Genomic DNA, 16,328 nt, shown 5'->3' on the forward strand with positions numbered 1-16,328 from the left:
CAGAGGGAAAGGGCCCTGCCTCTCTACTGAGCTAATGCTTTCGCGACCTCTCCTTCCCCGAGCCAAAAGATAAGAGGTTGACATTTGCCCTGGGCTCTCTCCAAACATCTCCATGTGCCGGTAGGATGGAAGGATGGAAGGCTAGGTCCAGAAGGCAGCAAAGCACCGGGAGGTTCAGGGGCCCTAAAGCTGGCAGGGGATTCATGGAAGAGACCCGAGGAAGCTGGGCCAAGCCTTCCTACAATGGCACCACATGGCCTTTCGTTTCCTGTTGCTCATGACCAGTACCGTGGAACTGACAGGCACTGCTTTTCATGGCAGACAGTGAGACTAACCCTTTGGTTACAGGACCATGTGTTAGAAGATGAGAGGCAGTGTGGTGCAGCGGTTAGAGGGTCAGGCTAGGACTGGGGAGACAGGTTCAAATTGCTAGTTGGAGATGGAGCCAGTCATCTGTCAGCCTCGCCTACATCCCAGGGTCATTGTGAGGATAAAATAGGGCAGGGAGCCAGGTATACCAGACTGAGCTTCTTAGAGAGACAGTGGGTTAAAAATATGAGAAAGAAAGAAAGAAAGAAAGAAAGAAAGAAAGAAAGAAAGAAAGAAAGAAATTCTTCACAGAGAGAGAGAGAGAATAACATTGGTCAGCTGGCAGAAGATTATAGGATGCACTCTGAATTGACATACTCCATACCTCCTGTCAGTTGCTCAAGGGCAACGCAAGTCCTGAAGTTGACTGTGCCTCGATGCACAGACCCACCAGTGGGGATAGGCCAACCTATCTGCTCAATTATACTCAGCTTCTCATTCTTCCCAATGCTACATTCTTTCCATCCCAATTCCACATTGGATTGCAAAATTGTTGGGTTTTAGCCAGTATGAAAATGTATATGAATTTCTTGCGCATGTTTTTAGTCCACATTTTTATGCATTTTTCCAAGCGTGCGCATGTTCCTTTTTGAATAAAACATTTTTGTGAACGATTTTTGCAAGTGTGCACTTTTTAAAATGCACCCCTAATGTATACACTTCTTTTTCTTTTTGTAAGCTGCATTGCAAACTTCGAAAATGTACGGATCAGGTTATGGCATCAAGAGCAGGCATAGTCAGGAACCTGCCAAAGGCCCACAGCGCAGCAGGGCCCCACTGAGAAGACACACGCAAACACACACACACACACGGAGATGCACTTCCTCTTCACCATTGCGGCCTGCTTGTTCATCTGCCTCTCACTCCAGCCCCAAAAATGGTGGTGGTGGGGAAGAGAAGGAGGAGGAGATGAAGATGATGGAGATGCCACTGCCTCCCCTCTCATTGGCTCACTCTTCCTGTCAAGCAAGCAAGGGGTAGCAAGGATGGGAAAGAGGAGGAGAAGCAATAGCTCAGGGGGTCCCCAACACTGGAGTGACCTTATGGAGAGGAGGACAGGGCTCCTGTACCTTTAACGGTTGAAGAGAAAAGGGCATTTCTGCAGGTGGCGTTTACATGCCTGCAGCACCTGGTGGAACTCCCTCTTCATCACAGCTGTTAAAGCTGCAGGAGCCCTGCCCTCTTGACCAGATACAAAAGAGGGCAGGACTCCTGCAGCTGAGAGAAGGAGTTGGTTGTGGGTGTCTCGCTCAAGAGCCTGTAAAACCCTGGAACTGACACTGGTATGGATTCTGACAACAATCTCTTTCACGTTTAGATTCAGGAAGTGCAAATGTGCTAAGTTTGCATTGAAATGTGAACTGAACGGATTTCCTGCCCATCCCACCAGTTAACACACGTGTAAACAGAGCCACATTGGAGGTGTTTTGGGGGCATTATGCAGCTTGTGTGTGCGCGCATGTGCCTGTATACTGCAAACACACCTTCGTGACCAAGCATGCGGATCTTTCTCACTACAGGGATGTGGCAGATGCCCATGGAGGCTGGTGGCTCCAATGTCAGTGGGGTGGTGAATCTGATCCGGGTTTCAGTCAGAACCAGACAAAACCCTAAAGGAGCTCTCCAAAGTGGTTTGCTTCTGAAACCCAGAGAGGATTCACCAGCCCACTGATATCAGAGCCATCAGCCTCCACTGGTCAGACTGTAACTCCCATCATCCCACAGATGGAATGGGAACTGGAGTCTTGCTTAATGCAAGTCTTGCCAGGGGTGCGTCTTTCACAGCGCCTCCTGCTATATCCCCCCACTCAATGCCACACTGGAAGAGAAGGGCTGGAATCAAAGCAGGAGACAGAGCCAATCCCACACGCTGAGCCCCCAGAGTGGGACGGGGGCCAATCTTGATTGGAGATGGCTCTCCGTGGCACAGGAACAAACCCCGCCCTGGGATGCCCTGGGATGCCCACACTAGAGGCCTTCAAGAGGCAGCTGGACAACCATCTGTCAGGGATGCTTTAGAGTGGATTCCTGCATTGAGCAGTGGGTTGGACTCGATGGCTTTGTAGGCCCCTTCCAACTCTGCTATTCTTCGATTCTATGATTCTATGATCTCCAGTGGCCTGGAAGTATTTGAAAATGCAGCCCTTTCTCTCTCTCTCTCTCTCTCTGCTTCCACCCATATCCCTCTCTGCAGGACCCAAACACACCAGTCCCCAGTGCCCCCACCTTGTCTACAGGCATTTAACCCTTGGAGGCCTCACCAGCCAGCCAACTCCGTGCTGGTGTTGTCCCTTTCCAATTAAAAGCTAATTAACTCTTCTCGCTCTCCCGCTCTGTTTTTCCCGGGGGGAAGGAGAGATTGAATGACACGCGGCTTGATTGCCCATCCGAGTTGGGGGGACAGGAGGGGATGCGCGATGGGAACACTCCGCCTATCCGGGCCTTGTTTCGGCTCTCCCCATCTCGGCCCTTATCCGCCTCCACCTTCAGCAGGGACACGGGAGGGTCGAGCCAAGGGTGGAAGACGCCCGTCAGAGTTGCCTCTGAGGAGTGGACGCAGGAGCTGCTGGGTCTGTCCGGGCTTCTTGCACTCAGCCAGCCACTTTGCTGTCCTCCTGACACCCCAAAGGATGCCAGCCCATCACCAGAACCTGGTAAGGACATCATCGGGGGATGTCCAGTGTTAGCCAGACTTGTCTACTGCTCCTGTGTTGGGTGGGATTTGGCCAGGACTCACCTGTGGAAGGAGCTGTGCGGTGGGGATCCTGGATATTTTGAAGAGTGGTCCTTAGGGGTGGAGAAGGCAATGTCCCAGTACAGGGTGAGGCTGAAAACATCTGGAGGATCTTGAACTGAAGGGGGGGCAGGGTTGAAGTTCCCTCTAGAGGTCTATCACTTCCAAGTCAAGTTGGTTGGGTAAGCACAGCCTTCGTCAACCTGGCATTCTCCAGACATGTTGGACTACAACTCCCAGCTAGCTATGCTGTCTGGGGGTTATGGGAGTTGTAGTCCAACACATCTGGAAGGTGGAAGACTGAGTTAGCATGCCTGGAACTCAGTGGCTTTCATCTTTCTGAAAAGATCAAAAATCCACCTTCCATTTCCTCTTGCCAAAGAACTCTTCAGATCAACTGAGCTTTTGTTTTTTGTTTTTGCTGAAATTTACAATAAAAAAATAATTTAAAAAGGATCAAATGAGCACAAGATCTAAGGAAATCCATACTTTTAATTTTTATTTATTTCAGATTAAGGTAATAAATTTCCGTGATGATCATAGCCTATCGGCCAGCCTACACGTGAAGTAGGAGTTCCGTCACTGGATCTGCGAACTTCAGTTTTCAGTCTTTTAGCTATGCAGGGCACAAATATGATCTGGGCCCCTGGGAAGGGATGGAGGGTAAACCCTTTCCCTTGTATTGTTTCCCCAGAGTAACTGTTCCTACTCTGAATGCTGTTTATTTAGCTGTGTTGGGGTGGGGTGGGGGAGGAAACAAATACCTGCACTGTACCTGCCTCTTTCCACCACCACCACCCCATCCAAACTAAAAACAATTTGGAGTGATGATTTGGGACCAGTGGTGGAGCCCCTGCTTTGGATGAAGAAGGTCCCAGGTTCCGGCATCTCCTGGTAGGGCTGGGAAAACTCCTACATGAAACCCTGGAGAGCTGCTGCTGGACAGTGTTGACAATATTGGGCTAGATGGACCAATGATCTGAATCAGTATGTGGCAGTTTCCAATGTTCCTATGGTTCATAGCTGAGAAATGTATTGGGGCTGGTTACAGGGAGCACACAGCTCCCCTGTTACAGCAGCTCCACTGGCTTCTGGTCTGTTTCTGGGCACAATTCAAAGTGCTGGCTATGACCTATAAAGCCCTAAACTGCTCAGGTCCAGGTTAACTGAAAAACCGTATTCTCCCTTACAAGCCTGCCCGTGCCCTGAGATCTTCAGGGGAGGCCTTTCTCTCTGCCCCACTGTCACCACAGGCACCTCTGGTGGGAACGCAGGAGAGCGCCTTCTCAGTGGCTGCTCCAAGGCTCTGGAACTCCCTTCCCAGGGAGGCAAGGCTGGCTCCCTCCCTGCTATACTTCCAAAGGCGGGCAAAAACTGTCTTGTTCTGAAAAGCCCTTGAGAACAGTCTGGACCTTGGTTAATGCACTGAATATTTTTTTCTTTATTTGCTTTTTAATCTTTTTAAATGTTTTAATACGATAGATTATTTAATTATATTTTTAGCTTTTTTATATTTCTATTTCTATGTTTTAACTGTATATGTTTTAATTTTATAAAGCCACCTTGAGTCCCAGTATTAGGAAAAAGGTGGGATACAGAAAATAATAATAATAATAATAATAATAATAATAATAATAATAATAATAATATCCACAATTCATTTTCTCTCCTGCACCCCATCTTTCCCCATAGCTGTTTTAAGTCTTTTTTGTAGTTGATAGTCAATCACTAAACTTTCACCTGTAATTTTGCTCTAAGAGATTATTGTTTTAAAAGTATGATGAGATATTACTAAATAACAAAATCTTTGTAAAATAACTAGCATATACAAGCCTCTGGGCTGGAAATGTCAAATGGAAGAAAGCAGCTAATACCTGTCAGGTGCACAGGGAAATAAATTAAGTGAGCATGCCATCGTGCCTAAATTAACTGATTCTTTCCCATTAAAATTGGTAGATAAAGGATTAACACATTTATGGGGGGGAACTAGATATACGCTTTATTAATGGTTAATACAAAAATAAGGCGCAAATGACCATGCATCTTACTCTTGTATTTGCTTTATTGGAATATCAACAATTTGCAAACACAAAGGGGCAGTTAGCATTTGTGCACATTTTATATATATTTCATAAATCTTTTTTTTAAAATGGTTAAGAAACTCTTGGCACAACCAATATCAGGAAAAGGTGAAAAGGGCCAGATTTTGGAATATTTCCCAGGATGCCCCATGGGATTCTCCTGTTTCCTTGTGGGGAGTTAAATGACCCTCCCCTGCATTGAAATGTGTGGAGAGGGTGGCAAAGCCACACTGGCTATACACATCCCTGCCACCATGTGCAGTGGCCATGCGCACACCATTCAAGCATTTGGCCAGAATCTGGAATGGGGTCCCCGGGAGGTTCTCCGGAATGGAATCCACCCTTTGGGTGGAAAGAGGTTCCACACCCCTGCTGCCTTAAGTCATAGCTGGGATTTTCCATGGACCTGTCTACTAACCCCAAAGGATCTGGTGCGTACACACACACATACACTGCACTGAGTCTCTTCTTCCTCCAGGTTCCACAGGATGACTGGGGAGGATACCCAGCCTCAGGGAAGGATGGCGAGATACCATGTCGACGGATGCGGAGCGGCAGCTACATCAAGGCCATGGGAGACGACGACAGTGGGGACTCAGATACCAGCACCAAGGTGTCTCCCAAGGGGGTGACCCGGCGTGACGGGTATCGCCGTTCCTCCAGTGTAGATCAGGCCCGAACCAAGTAAGAAACTAAGGAAAGAGCTAACGTCTGTGGCTACTAGTCCTGATGGCTAAGTGCTACCTCCTATTAGAAGCAGTAATCCTATATGCACCATTTGCTGGGGAACATGGGTGGGAGGGTGCTGTTGCAACCGTGTCCTGGTCGGCAGCTGGTTGGCCACTGTGTGGTCAGAGTGCTGGACTAGATGGATCCTCGGTCTGATCCATCAGGGCTCTTCTGATGTTCTTAACATTCCCCAGAGATCAACAGAAGAATCCTTAGGGAAGGGGACAAAAATTAGCAGTTATGTGGGGGGGGGGTTAAAGGAGTGGCAATCAATAAGTCAGGGGTGTCTCGTCTTGGCCATGGGTGAGAGCCCCCAGGAATGCTTGAGGATGATTTTATGAAGCAAGTAGCTGATAGGGCCAAGTTGGAGTTGCAGGACCTTGGATAGCTCCAAGCAAGCCAATGTCTCCAATCAGGACTGGAGCTCAACTGAGGCCTTTGATCCCTCTTGGGCCAGACTACCCCCTCCAAGGCCCCACCCACTTCCTGAAGTGCAGAGAGTCTTAAAGGGGTAGTCCTTTGACCTGAAGCCTATCACCTCACATCAGCTCCCACCTTGCATGTAGCCTGCACTGGGGAGCAAGAGGCCCCTGGGTGTAAAATGTTCCGGTTCCTTGGGGAAATTTGTGTCAGGGGGGTGCTGTTTCCTGGGCTCCCGGTGACAGGATTGGGCTCAGTGGAGCTTGGTGGCTCCGATGCCACTGGGGCAGTGAACCCTCTCCGGGTTTCAGTCAGAACCAGCCAGAACTCTAAAGGAGTTATCCAAGGCACTTCTGCGCCCTGGACAGCTCCACACCTTGGAGAGCTCCTTTAGAGTTTGCTCTGGTTCTGACTGAAACCCGGAGTGGATTCACACACACACGGACATCGGAGGCACTGGCCTCCACTAATTAGCCTCTGCAGTGAGGCCAGGTTCAGCATCTCCACAGCTTGCATCACTAGTCTTCTTGATCCAGCTGGATCTTTGCCTCCATGTCAGCATCCTACCACTGTTTAGGATCAGGGTCATGACATAATGACATAGGGTGCACTTATATCTGGAGACCGTAGTGACCACAAAGCCTCCCATCCATCTATCTATTTCTCTGACTGGTGTTGTAACAATCTGCAAAGGATTTTCAGTTTGGGGTGGTGGGTGGGGAAGGCAAGTAAGGGGAGACATGGTAGAGCACACTTCCCCAATTTGATGCCCTCCATATTTTTTGGATGACAGCTCCCTGAATTCCTGATCATTGACCATGCTAGTTGGATCTGCTGGGACTGGAAGTCAAAACAGCTAAAGGGCACCAGGTTTGGGAAGGTTGTGATAGAAGAATATATATACATATTCCCACATCGTACATAAAGTGGACGGGGAAAAGTTTTTCTCCCTCTTTCAAAATACTAGAACCCAAAGGGGTCAATCCCATCAAGACGAATGGTGGGACATTCAACACAGATAAAAGGAAAGACTTCTTCACCCAGCGCAGAGTTAAGCTATGGAATTCGCTACCTCAAAGTATAGTGATGTCCACCAATTTGGATGGCATTAAAGGGGGATTAGATAAGTTCATGAAGGAGAAAGCTATCAATGGCTCCTGCTAGTCATGATGGCTATATGTTACCTTCAGTAGTGGAGGCTGATAGCTACCATGTCTGTGGGGTGGTACATCTCCTCTGGGGCCTCAGCTAGACCTAGCTTGTCTAGTGCAATGGAGGGGTGAAGATCTCGTGATATTTTTATCATGAGATCTCCCCCTCTGTGTGTTTAAAAAATAAAAAAAAATACCTTTTGCGCATGAGAGTTCGTGTGTTCTGCCATTTTGTTTTTCTTAAAGGGGCAGAGCACACGAACGCTCATGCGCAAAAGGTATTTTTTTATTTTTTACACTTGTCCCTGCTCACCCCACCCCCGATTCGTGGGTCCCAGCTCCTCGCGAGTAACAGCGAGGAGCCAGGACAAACCACGACACCCACACAAATGTTCCGTGGTCTCAGGATCAGCCCGAGACCGTGGAAAAAGTGGGCTCAAAGGCAAGGGTGAGTTCCCCGGGCAAGGGAGGGATCATCCCTCCCTGATCCTGGGATCCCTTGTGGGTCAAGTAAACCCACAGGGACGATCCCGGGGATCGCCCTGGGATATCACCCCATCTAGCTATGGCCTTGGTTTCAGTCAGAACTCTAAAGGAGCTCTCCAAGGTGCTTTGCAGTTCAGGCCCTTCCTCTGCACCTGGGCTAGCTCCATTAGTGTTCTGACTGGTTCTGTCTGAAACCCAGAGTGGATTTACCGCCCCACTGTCTTCAGAGCCACCAGCCTCCACTGACCTGTCCCGTATCAGAGACAGTTTGCCTCTGAGTACCAGTTGCTGGGGAACATGAGCCAGAGTTCTTCTTTTGTTCATTAAGGCCAGGCAAGCCAACCCAGAGACACGTCCTTATGTTGTGCTCATGTCATGCTTCGGGTTTTGTTCAGAAACCTTTTCTTCCCCATGTCTCTCATTAGGTTTGCAAGTAGACACTATTCTGACTCATATATCTGTAACTGTCCCAGCTGCTGCACATCACCCCGAATCCGGCCACGGGGACAAGGGTATGGACGTTCTTTCACCACCGGGCAGGTGAGGTGCTTCGGTCTATACGGTTGGTTTGTGGAAGGAGAACAGGACCGAGGGCACGGAGGGGGTTGTGGGGGAATGACTTCACGATAAATTGGGGGTTTGTACCTTGACTGGAAACTGAAATGCAAATCCTAGAAAACAGGGTTTTGTGGGGAAATATTGGGAAATTATTTCTTTTTTCATGGAATTTGCTTGCATATCATTGTCCCTGCATAGGACTTGAGTGCAAAGTTGCAGTTCCTCCTCCACTCCTCCAGGAGATGCTTTATTAAGAAATGCCCCAGAAAAGAAATTCAACGTTCCCCTCCTTTGTGGAGCATGGAATGGCCATTGCTGCTGCCACCATAGAGCTAAGAAAAGCTTAGAGGCATTCAGCCTCACATCTGAGACCAAACTAAAATGTCACGTTTGGGCAACAGGGCCACGAGGCAAATAAGGAACTTGCTCGATCATGCAAGCCCTCTAGGCCAGGCTTCAGTCACCACTCAAAATGGCTATATTTATTCGGATACCAGAAATGTGTCAATCGGACAGCATTGAGGCTGGGACTTTTTGACTGGTACCCTTTGTGCTGGCGCATGGCCACCTCACACCATCTCCACAGTGTGTGGGTTATTCTTGTTTCACCACCATCACCACGCCGTTCTTTTGCTGAGAAGCCAAGCTCATGCCTATGTGCCTTTCAAAGTTTCACTAAGGCCCTTTCTGTACACAGTTTATACAGTTTAGTGCTGGAATCAGGAGTGTTGCTATACCTGGGGTCATGGAGCCTCAGCCCTGAATCTATTTCCTAAGGGCCCTGTGTGTCCATTGGTACCAATTGAAGATTTTTCTTCGCTTAATTGCTACACAGGGAGTGAAATTCAGGGGGGGGTTGCAGCTGGGGAGGGAAGGGTTAACTCTCCCCTCCTCACATGCTGCAACACCCACATGCTGTAACAGCACCACTCTCTTCCTGCATGGCAATTAAGCACAGAGGGAACCAAAAAAAAAAAACCCTGTTTCCATTGCCTTGGGATGATCTTGGGCAGGTTGCAAATTAATTGAAGAATTTATTTTCTTTCAGATGATTTGGACGAGAAATTGGTTGGTTGGCTCTGCCTCCAGAGAAATTTAAATAATTCCTAGTCATTATTTACGAGCATGTGTATATAGATAAAAATTAGCATATGCCAATTTTATGCAGATTTGTGTCCAATGGGCTCAGACCCCAAAATCTTTTCCATGCCTAGCAACGCCGCCTGATTGGAGTGGGACTTCACGCGACTCCAGAGCCCACATCCAAATTTAGCTTTTCTGAAGGTTTGCCTGAACCTCTTGCTGCTGCATCTGCACTATGATGGGAAGCAGAGGAGTGAGGTGGGAAGAACAACACTGTGTGATGATGTCCACCCCACCCATCCACCCACCCACTTTTGCATGTTCTGAGCCTCACAATGATGTCATGGACAACGTTGTCTAACAATGTTGTCCAGCAATGTTGTCATTGACAAAACGTCCTGACTGTTAGAGCAGTGCGACAATGGAATCAGCTACCTAGGGAGGTTGTGGGCTCTCCCACACTAGAGGCATTCAAGAGGCAGCTGGACAACCATCTGTCAGGGATGCTTTAGGGTGGATTCCTGCATTGAGCAGGGGGTTGGACTCGATGGCCTTGTAGGCCCCTTCCAACTCTGCTATTCTATGATTCTATGATTCTATGACAGTGGTCTCATCCTCTCGTCCTCCACCCAAACCCAGGCCTGTTTCTCTGCACATTGAAGAGTCAGTGTGGTGTAGTGGCTAAGGTGTCGGACTGGGAGTCGGGAGATCTGGGTTCTAGTCCCCACTCAGCCCATGGAAGCTCAATGAGTGACTTTGGGCCAGTCACAGACTCTCAGTCCAACCCACCTCACAGGGTTGTTGTGGGGATAAAATGGAGAGGAGGAGGGTTATGTACGCTGCCTTGGGATATAAATGCAATAATAATTTTAAAAAAACCTGGTTCACAGGGATCCACTTTGCACACTGTGCTTTCGCCTATTATATTTTTTCCTAAGAAAAACGTGTGCCACAGCTCACTAGCACAGTCTTCCCCTATTGTCACCGTCATTTCCAGCCAGCATGGGTGGAAATTACAAGAGTTGCAGTCCAACACCTCCAGAGGGAACCCAGGTTGGAGAAGGTTTTGCTAAACGCCCAGAGAGCTTCAGCTATTGGGCAGTATAAAAATGAAATAAATAAATAAATAAATGTTCCATTACAATGTGCGGAGAAGCAGGCCTGGGTTTGGGTGGAGGACGAGAGGATGAGACCACTGTCAATGACAACATTGCTGGACAACATTATTAGACAACATTGTCCGTGACATCATTGTGAGACTCAGAACATGCAAAGGGAAGGGGGGACATCATCACACAATACAGAATTAAAGATACTATAGCGCTGGGGAAAGTGCAGAAAAGAGCAACTAGCATGATCAAGGGGCTGGTGCATCTCCCCCCATGAGAGAAGGTTACAACAGCTGGGATTGTTTAGCTTGGAAAAAAGGAGGCTTAAGGGGAGACATGACAGAGGTGTACAAAATTACACACGGTCTGGAGAATGTGGAGAAGGAGACATCTTTTGTCCCTCTCCCATAACACAAGAACCCAACGAGGTCATCCCATGAAGCTGACTGGTGGGAGATTCAGGACAAATAAAAGGAAGGACTTCTTCACACAGCGCAGAGTTAAACTATGGAATTTGCTACCACAAGATATAGGAGGAGACCACCAACACCACCCGGGGAAGATAGAGAGCCCCCTGCTACTACCTGCCTGCCTGCTTGCTTGCTTGCTTGCTTGCTGCTGCTGATCTGCTGTCACCACCTCCACCCTCTCCCTGTTGGACTTCTGCTCAGCAGACAGCCACACCCTGCAGGGCCAGGCCCCCAGGTACTCGGCCAGTTGCTGCAGACATCCTCCACCTGTCCCCTCTCTGGAGGGGGATGCATGAACTGGCTGGCTGAGGTGTCCTGGGAGGGCCAGTGCCTGTGGGAGAAGGAGGGACTGCTGCCCACACCCCCAAGGCAGAGGGAGTGCTGCCTGTCTGCTCTCTGCTGCCGCCCACAACCTAGCTGTGAATTCTGCAGGCTCTTGGTTTTTTTCAGCATGCCTTTTTGTGGGTCCTGAACTATGTGCCTGGGAAAGAAGATACAGACCCAAATGGGTTGGCGGGGAGCTTGAGGGGGTTCCAATCAGTGTAGTGATGAATAGAGGGAGATCTGGCATTGTGAGGAGGACTTTCCAGGTAAGGGGAATGCAGCTCAGACAATTAGTGGCTGTGCCATGTTCCAGTCCTCCCCACAACTGCAGGTCTGATGGTTTGCCCCACCAGCCAGGCCTCAGGTCTCCAGATGCTGCTCTTAAATGCCAGATGGGTGCATAATAAGACCTCCCTCATCCATGAATTAATTATGGACAAGGCAGCCAATCTGGCATGCGTAACCGAGACCTGGGTAGGTGAGCAGAGAGGAGTCAGTCTCTCCCAGCTAGCCCACTGGGGTACTTGGTCCAGCATCAGGGTAGACCTGTGGGGGTTGCTGTGTATAGGAACTCCATCCCCCTACTGGTTTGGAGTGTTTGCATCTTGTGTTGGGCCAATGGGACAGATTAGAGGTTCTGTCGATGTACCGCCCACCCCACTGCTCAACAGACTCCCTAGGTGAGCTGATGGAAGTGGTCTCGGGTGCACTGCTGAGATTCCCCAGACTGGTGGTTCTGGGGAATGTCAACATTCATTCCAAGGGACCCTTATCCAGAGCAGCTCAGGATTTCATGGTCTCCATGACAACCATGGGACAGTCCCAACATGCCATCGGCCCAACGCATGTAGCAGGGCTTACTCTAGCTCTGGTTTTCTCTACTGGAGGTGGTGGTCTGAAAGCGGGGGACCTCACAACAGTCCCTTTGTGATGGTGAGATCACTGCTTGCTGAGGTTTAGACTTACAGCAGCTTTTTCGCCCTGCAAGGGTGGGGGACCTACTAATGGATCCGGATAGTTTCCAAATGGCTCTGAGGAGTTTTCCCAGCTGATAGGGCTGGCACTCCTGCCGAAACACTGGTTGATCTGTGGAATACAATCTTTGGCATCTGCCAGGACTTGGACTCCAGTGTTATAGCAGGTGAATCAAGTGAGGTGTCCAGAGCACAGCCTTGTCCTATTTTCTTGGATGAGTTTCAGTTGGTGCAGCTCAAGGATGTTGACAAGGTGCTTGGAAAGGTTAATGCAACCACCTCTGTATTGGCTCCTTGCCCATCTTGGCTAATAACAGCCAGCTGGGCCAGGGAAGTGATTAATGCCTCTCTGCGAGAAGGAGTGGTCCTGGGCCATCTGAAAGAGGCGGTAGTGAGACCACTCCTGAAGAAATCTTCCCTGGACCTGGAAAATCTTAATAACTATAGGCCGGTGGCAATGTTCCATTCCTGGGGAAGGTCCTTGAGCGAGTGGTTGCCGGCCAGCTCCAGACACTCTTGGATGAGACTGATTATCTGGGTCCATTTCAGTTGGGTTTCAGGCCTGGTTTTGGCATGGAAACAGCCTTGGTCGCCCTGTATGATGACCTATGTCAGGAGAAAGACAAGGGGGAGTGTGACTCTGTGGATTCTCCTTGATCTCTCAGCGCGTTTGATACCATCGACCATGGTATCCTTCTGGAACGTCTGGCTGAGTTGGGAGTGGGGGGCACTGCATTGCAGTGGTTCCGCTCCTACTTAGCAGGACGGCTCCAGAAGGGGGTGCTTGGGGAACACTGCTTAGTTTCCTTAGGGGTCCCCCATGCTGTTCAACATTGACATGAAACCGTTGGGTATGGTCATTCTGAGTTTTGGAGTGTGTCATCAGTATGCTGATGACACACAACTCTATTTCTCCTTCTCATCTTCATCAGGTGTGGCTGTGCCAAACTGGTGCCTGGCTATGACAATGGACTGGATGAGGGCTAATAAACTGAAACTCAACCCAGACAAGACTGAGATACTGTTAGTGGGTGGTTCTTCTGACTGAATGGAGGGTGTTCAACCTGTTCTAGATGGGGTTGCGCTTTTCATGAAGGAGTAGGTTCGTAGCTTGGGGGTTCTCCTACAACCATCTCTGTCACTTGAGGCTCAGATGACCTCAGTGGCACGGAGTGCCTTCTACCAACTGCAGTTGGTGGCCCAGCTATGCCCCTATCTGGACAGGGATAACCTGGCTTCAATTGTCTATGCTGTGGTAACCTCCAAGTTAGATCACTGCAATGTGCTCTACATGGGGCTGCCTTTGAAGATGGTTCAGAAGCTGCAGCTTGTGCAAAATGCAGCAGCCAGAAGGTTTGAGCATATAAGACCCACTCTGGCCCACTTGCATTGGCTGCCTGTATGTTTCCGAGCCCAATTCAAGGTGCTGGTTTTAACCTCTGAAGCCTTACATGGCTTGGGACCACAATACCTGATGGAATGCCTCTCCTGACTTGAACATACACATACACTATGATCAACATCTAAGGTCCTCCTCCAAGTGCCTACTCTGAGGGAAGCTCAGAGGATTGCAACAAGGGAGAGGGCCTTTTCAGTGGTGGCCCACAATTATGGAACCATCTCCCTGGTGAGGCTCACCTGGCACCAATATGGTTATCTTTTCAGAGCCTGGTCAAGACTTTTCACTTCTCCCAGGCATTTAACAGCATATGCTGAGCTTTCTAACTTACCCCAGATCAATATCCATTTAAATGGATATTGTCTTTGTATATTACCTGTTTTATGTTTTTATGGTTTTAAAATTTTGTATATTATCTGTTTTATGGTTTTACAGGTTTTAAATTTTGTATATATTTTTTAATGTTCAATGTTTTAATCTTTGTAAACTGCCAAGAGAACTTGGTCTATGGGGCGGTATATAAATGTAAATAGTAGTAGTAGTAGTAATGTGTTGGATAAATGCCTGGAGAAGACTATCAATGGCTACTAGTTCTCATGGCCAGTTGCTGGGGAACATGGGTGGGAGGGTGCTGTTGCACTGTGTCCTGCTGTGTTGGTCCCTGGCCAATGGCTGGTTGGCCACTGTGTGAACAGAGTGCTGGACTAGATGGACCCTTGGTCTGATCCAGCATCAGGGCTCTTCTTATGTTCTTAACCTATGCAACTCAGTGGCAATGGCCACTGGGTTAGATGAGTCAAAAAAAAGAAGAAGATGGGATTAATTAATTGAGAATAGCATTTATAACACCTTATCAAACCTTAAATACCTCTGCAGGCTACCTTAATTATATGTGTGTTTTTGAGATATTGCAATGTGTGTGATTTAACAAGCCAAAGGAACTATTCATTAAGTGGACCCAGAATTCGGTTCACCACACTTAGATCCCCATTGAAATCAGTTTGACTTCACTTAGTCATGATGTACATTTGATTTCAATGGGACCTAAGGTAAACTAACTAAGGCAGGAGCCACACTATTGCTTTAAAGCAGTATTAAAGTGCACTGGTAACTGTTGGGGCACAATCCACAATCCACATACTGCTTTCATAGTGTTGTTTCCTGCTGTTTAATCCACATTCGTAATGACTTGACACAAGGTATAGATCTGGACTTAGTCTAATGCCATTCTTCCAAAAGCCACCTTCAGTTTTGCTGGGGGGTGGGGCGGTATTCTCAATTACAATTACCACACCAGAACCAAAATAGCCTTTTTTTAAAAAGTTTGCTTTTAATTTGGAATTCCACCAATTCAACTTACGCTTTAGTCAATTGCTTTACTTATTTAACCAAGTCAAACTTCCCAACCTAGTTTACAGTAGTATTAAGGCTGCTCTCTACTTCCAGGGACATAATGGCATATGATGGGGTATTTATGTCAACTGTCTTGATCAGATCTGTTATTGAAATTGTTTATTGAAATTGTTTTTAGCTGTTTAAATTGTTCTAAATTTTGTACGTTAACTTTTTTAGACGTTTTATTATCATGTAATGTTTGCATAATCAATGTTGTGGTTTGTAATTTTTGTGAATTGTTGTGAACCGCCCAGAGAACTTTGGCTATTGGGCAGTATAGAAATAATAATAATAATAATAATAATAATAATAATAATAATAATAATAATAATAATAATGCTCAATTGTCAGGAAATTCCTGAATCAGTAAAAGACAGCATGACCTGGCAAAGCTTGCCATGTCTGTCTAGAAAAAACGCCACGAATGAGAAAAGAGATAGCAACAACAATAATAATAGCAATAACAACAACAACATGAACATGTTCCACAGCTCAGACCTGGCTCTGAAAAATCTGGGTTACGCTCTACTGAGCACCGGCTCAAATTAGGGAAGCGTCACACTATGTTCTTTAGGTATCACATGAAAATGTGACAAATAGTGTTTGGGAGCACATACAGGTTTACTCATCAGGAAGCTGGGTTTGGGTGTGGCTCCCTGTTGAGCGTACCTGCTTCAGCTAACATGCATTGCTACGTAATGTTTGAAACAACTCCTGATCCAGGTGCGCAGGTCCGAGCTCCATTGACTGCCCCTCTTCACCCCTCCATGAACTTCTTCTTCCCCCAGATTAATGATGAGTTGAACCACCAGTTTGAGGCCGTGTGTGAGTCTGTTTTTGGCGAGGTGGAGTCACAGGCCGTGGAGGCCTTGGACCTGCCCGGATGCTTCCGCATGCGCAGCCATAGCTACCTGAGGGCCATTCAGGCCGGTTGCTCCCAGGACGATGACTGCCTCTCCCTCTTCACCATGGCGACCACGACCCACCAGCCTGGCCAGCCCCTCACCAGCAGCATCCTCAAGCCAAGTACCTGTAAGTACCAATGT

At 48.0% G+C, this 16,328-nt stretch overlaps 2 protein-coding genes across 2 annotated transcripts in view; one reads left to right on the plus strand and one right to left on the minus strand.

The window, feature by feature from the left end:
* TMEM35B (transmembrane protein 35B) overlaps positions 1 to 16,328 on the minus strand; it is a 225,240-nt gene that overhangs the window by 140,386 nt on the left and 68,526 nt on the right. The window lies entirely within an intron of this gene.
* The window catches only part of DLGAP3 (DLG associated protein 3), an 84,072-nt gene that overhangs the window by 45,879 nt on the left and 21,865 nt on the right, over positions 1 to 16,328 (plus strand). Inside the window, exons 3-5 of the mRNA XM_063140826.1 lie at positions 5,663 to 5,868; positions 8,444 to 8,510; positions 16,071 to 16,290. Coding sequence (XP_062996896.1) covers positions 5,663 to 5,868; positions 8,444 to 8,510; positions 16,071 to 16,290 — 493 coding nt within the window. The remainder of the gene's footprint in view (positions 1 to 5,662; positions 5,869 to 8,443; positions 8,511 to 16,070; positions 16,291 to 16,328) is intronic.

Source organism: Elgaria multicarinata, chromosome 13 (genome assembly GCF_023053635.1).
Source record: "Elgaria multicarinata webbii isolate HBS135686 ecotype San Diego chromosome 13, rElgMul1.1.pri, whole genome shotgun sequence".
Lineage (NCBI taxonomy): Eukaryota > Metazoa > Chordata > Lepidosauria > Squamata > Anguidae > Elgaria > Elgaria multicarinata.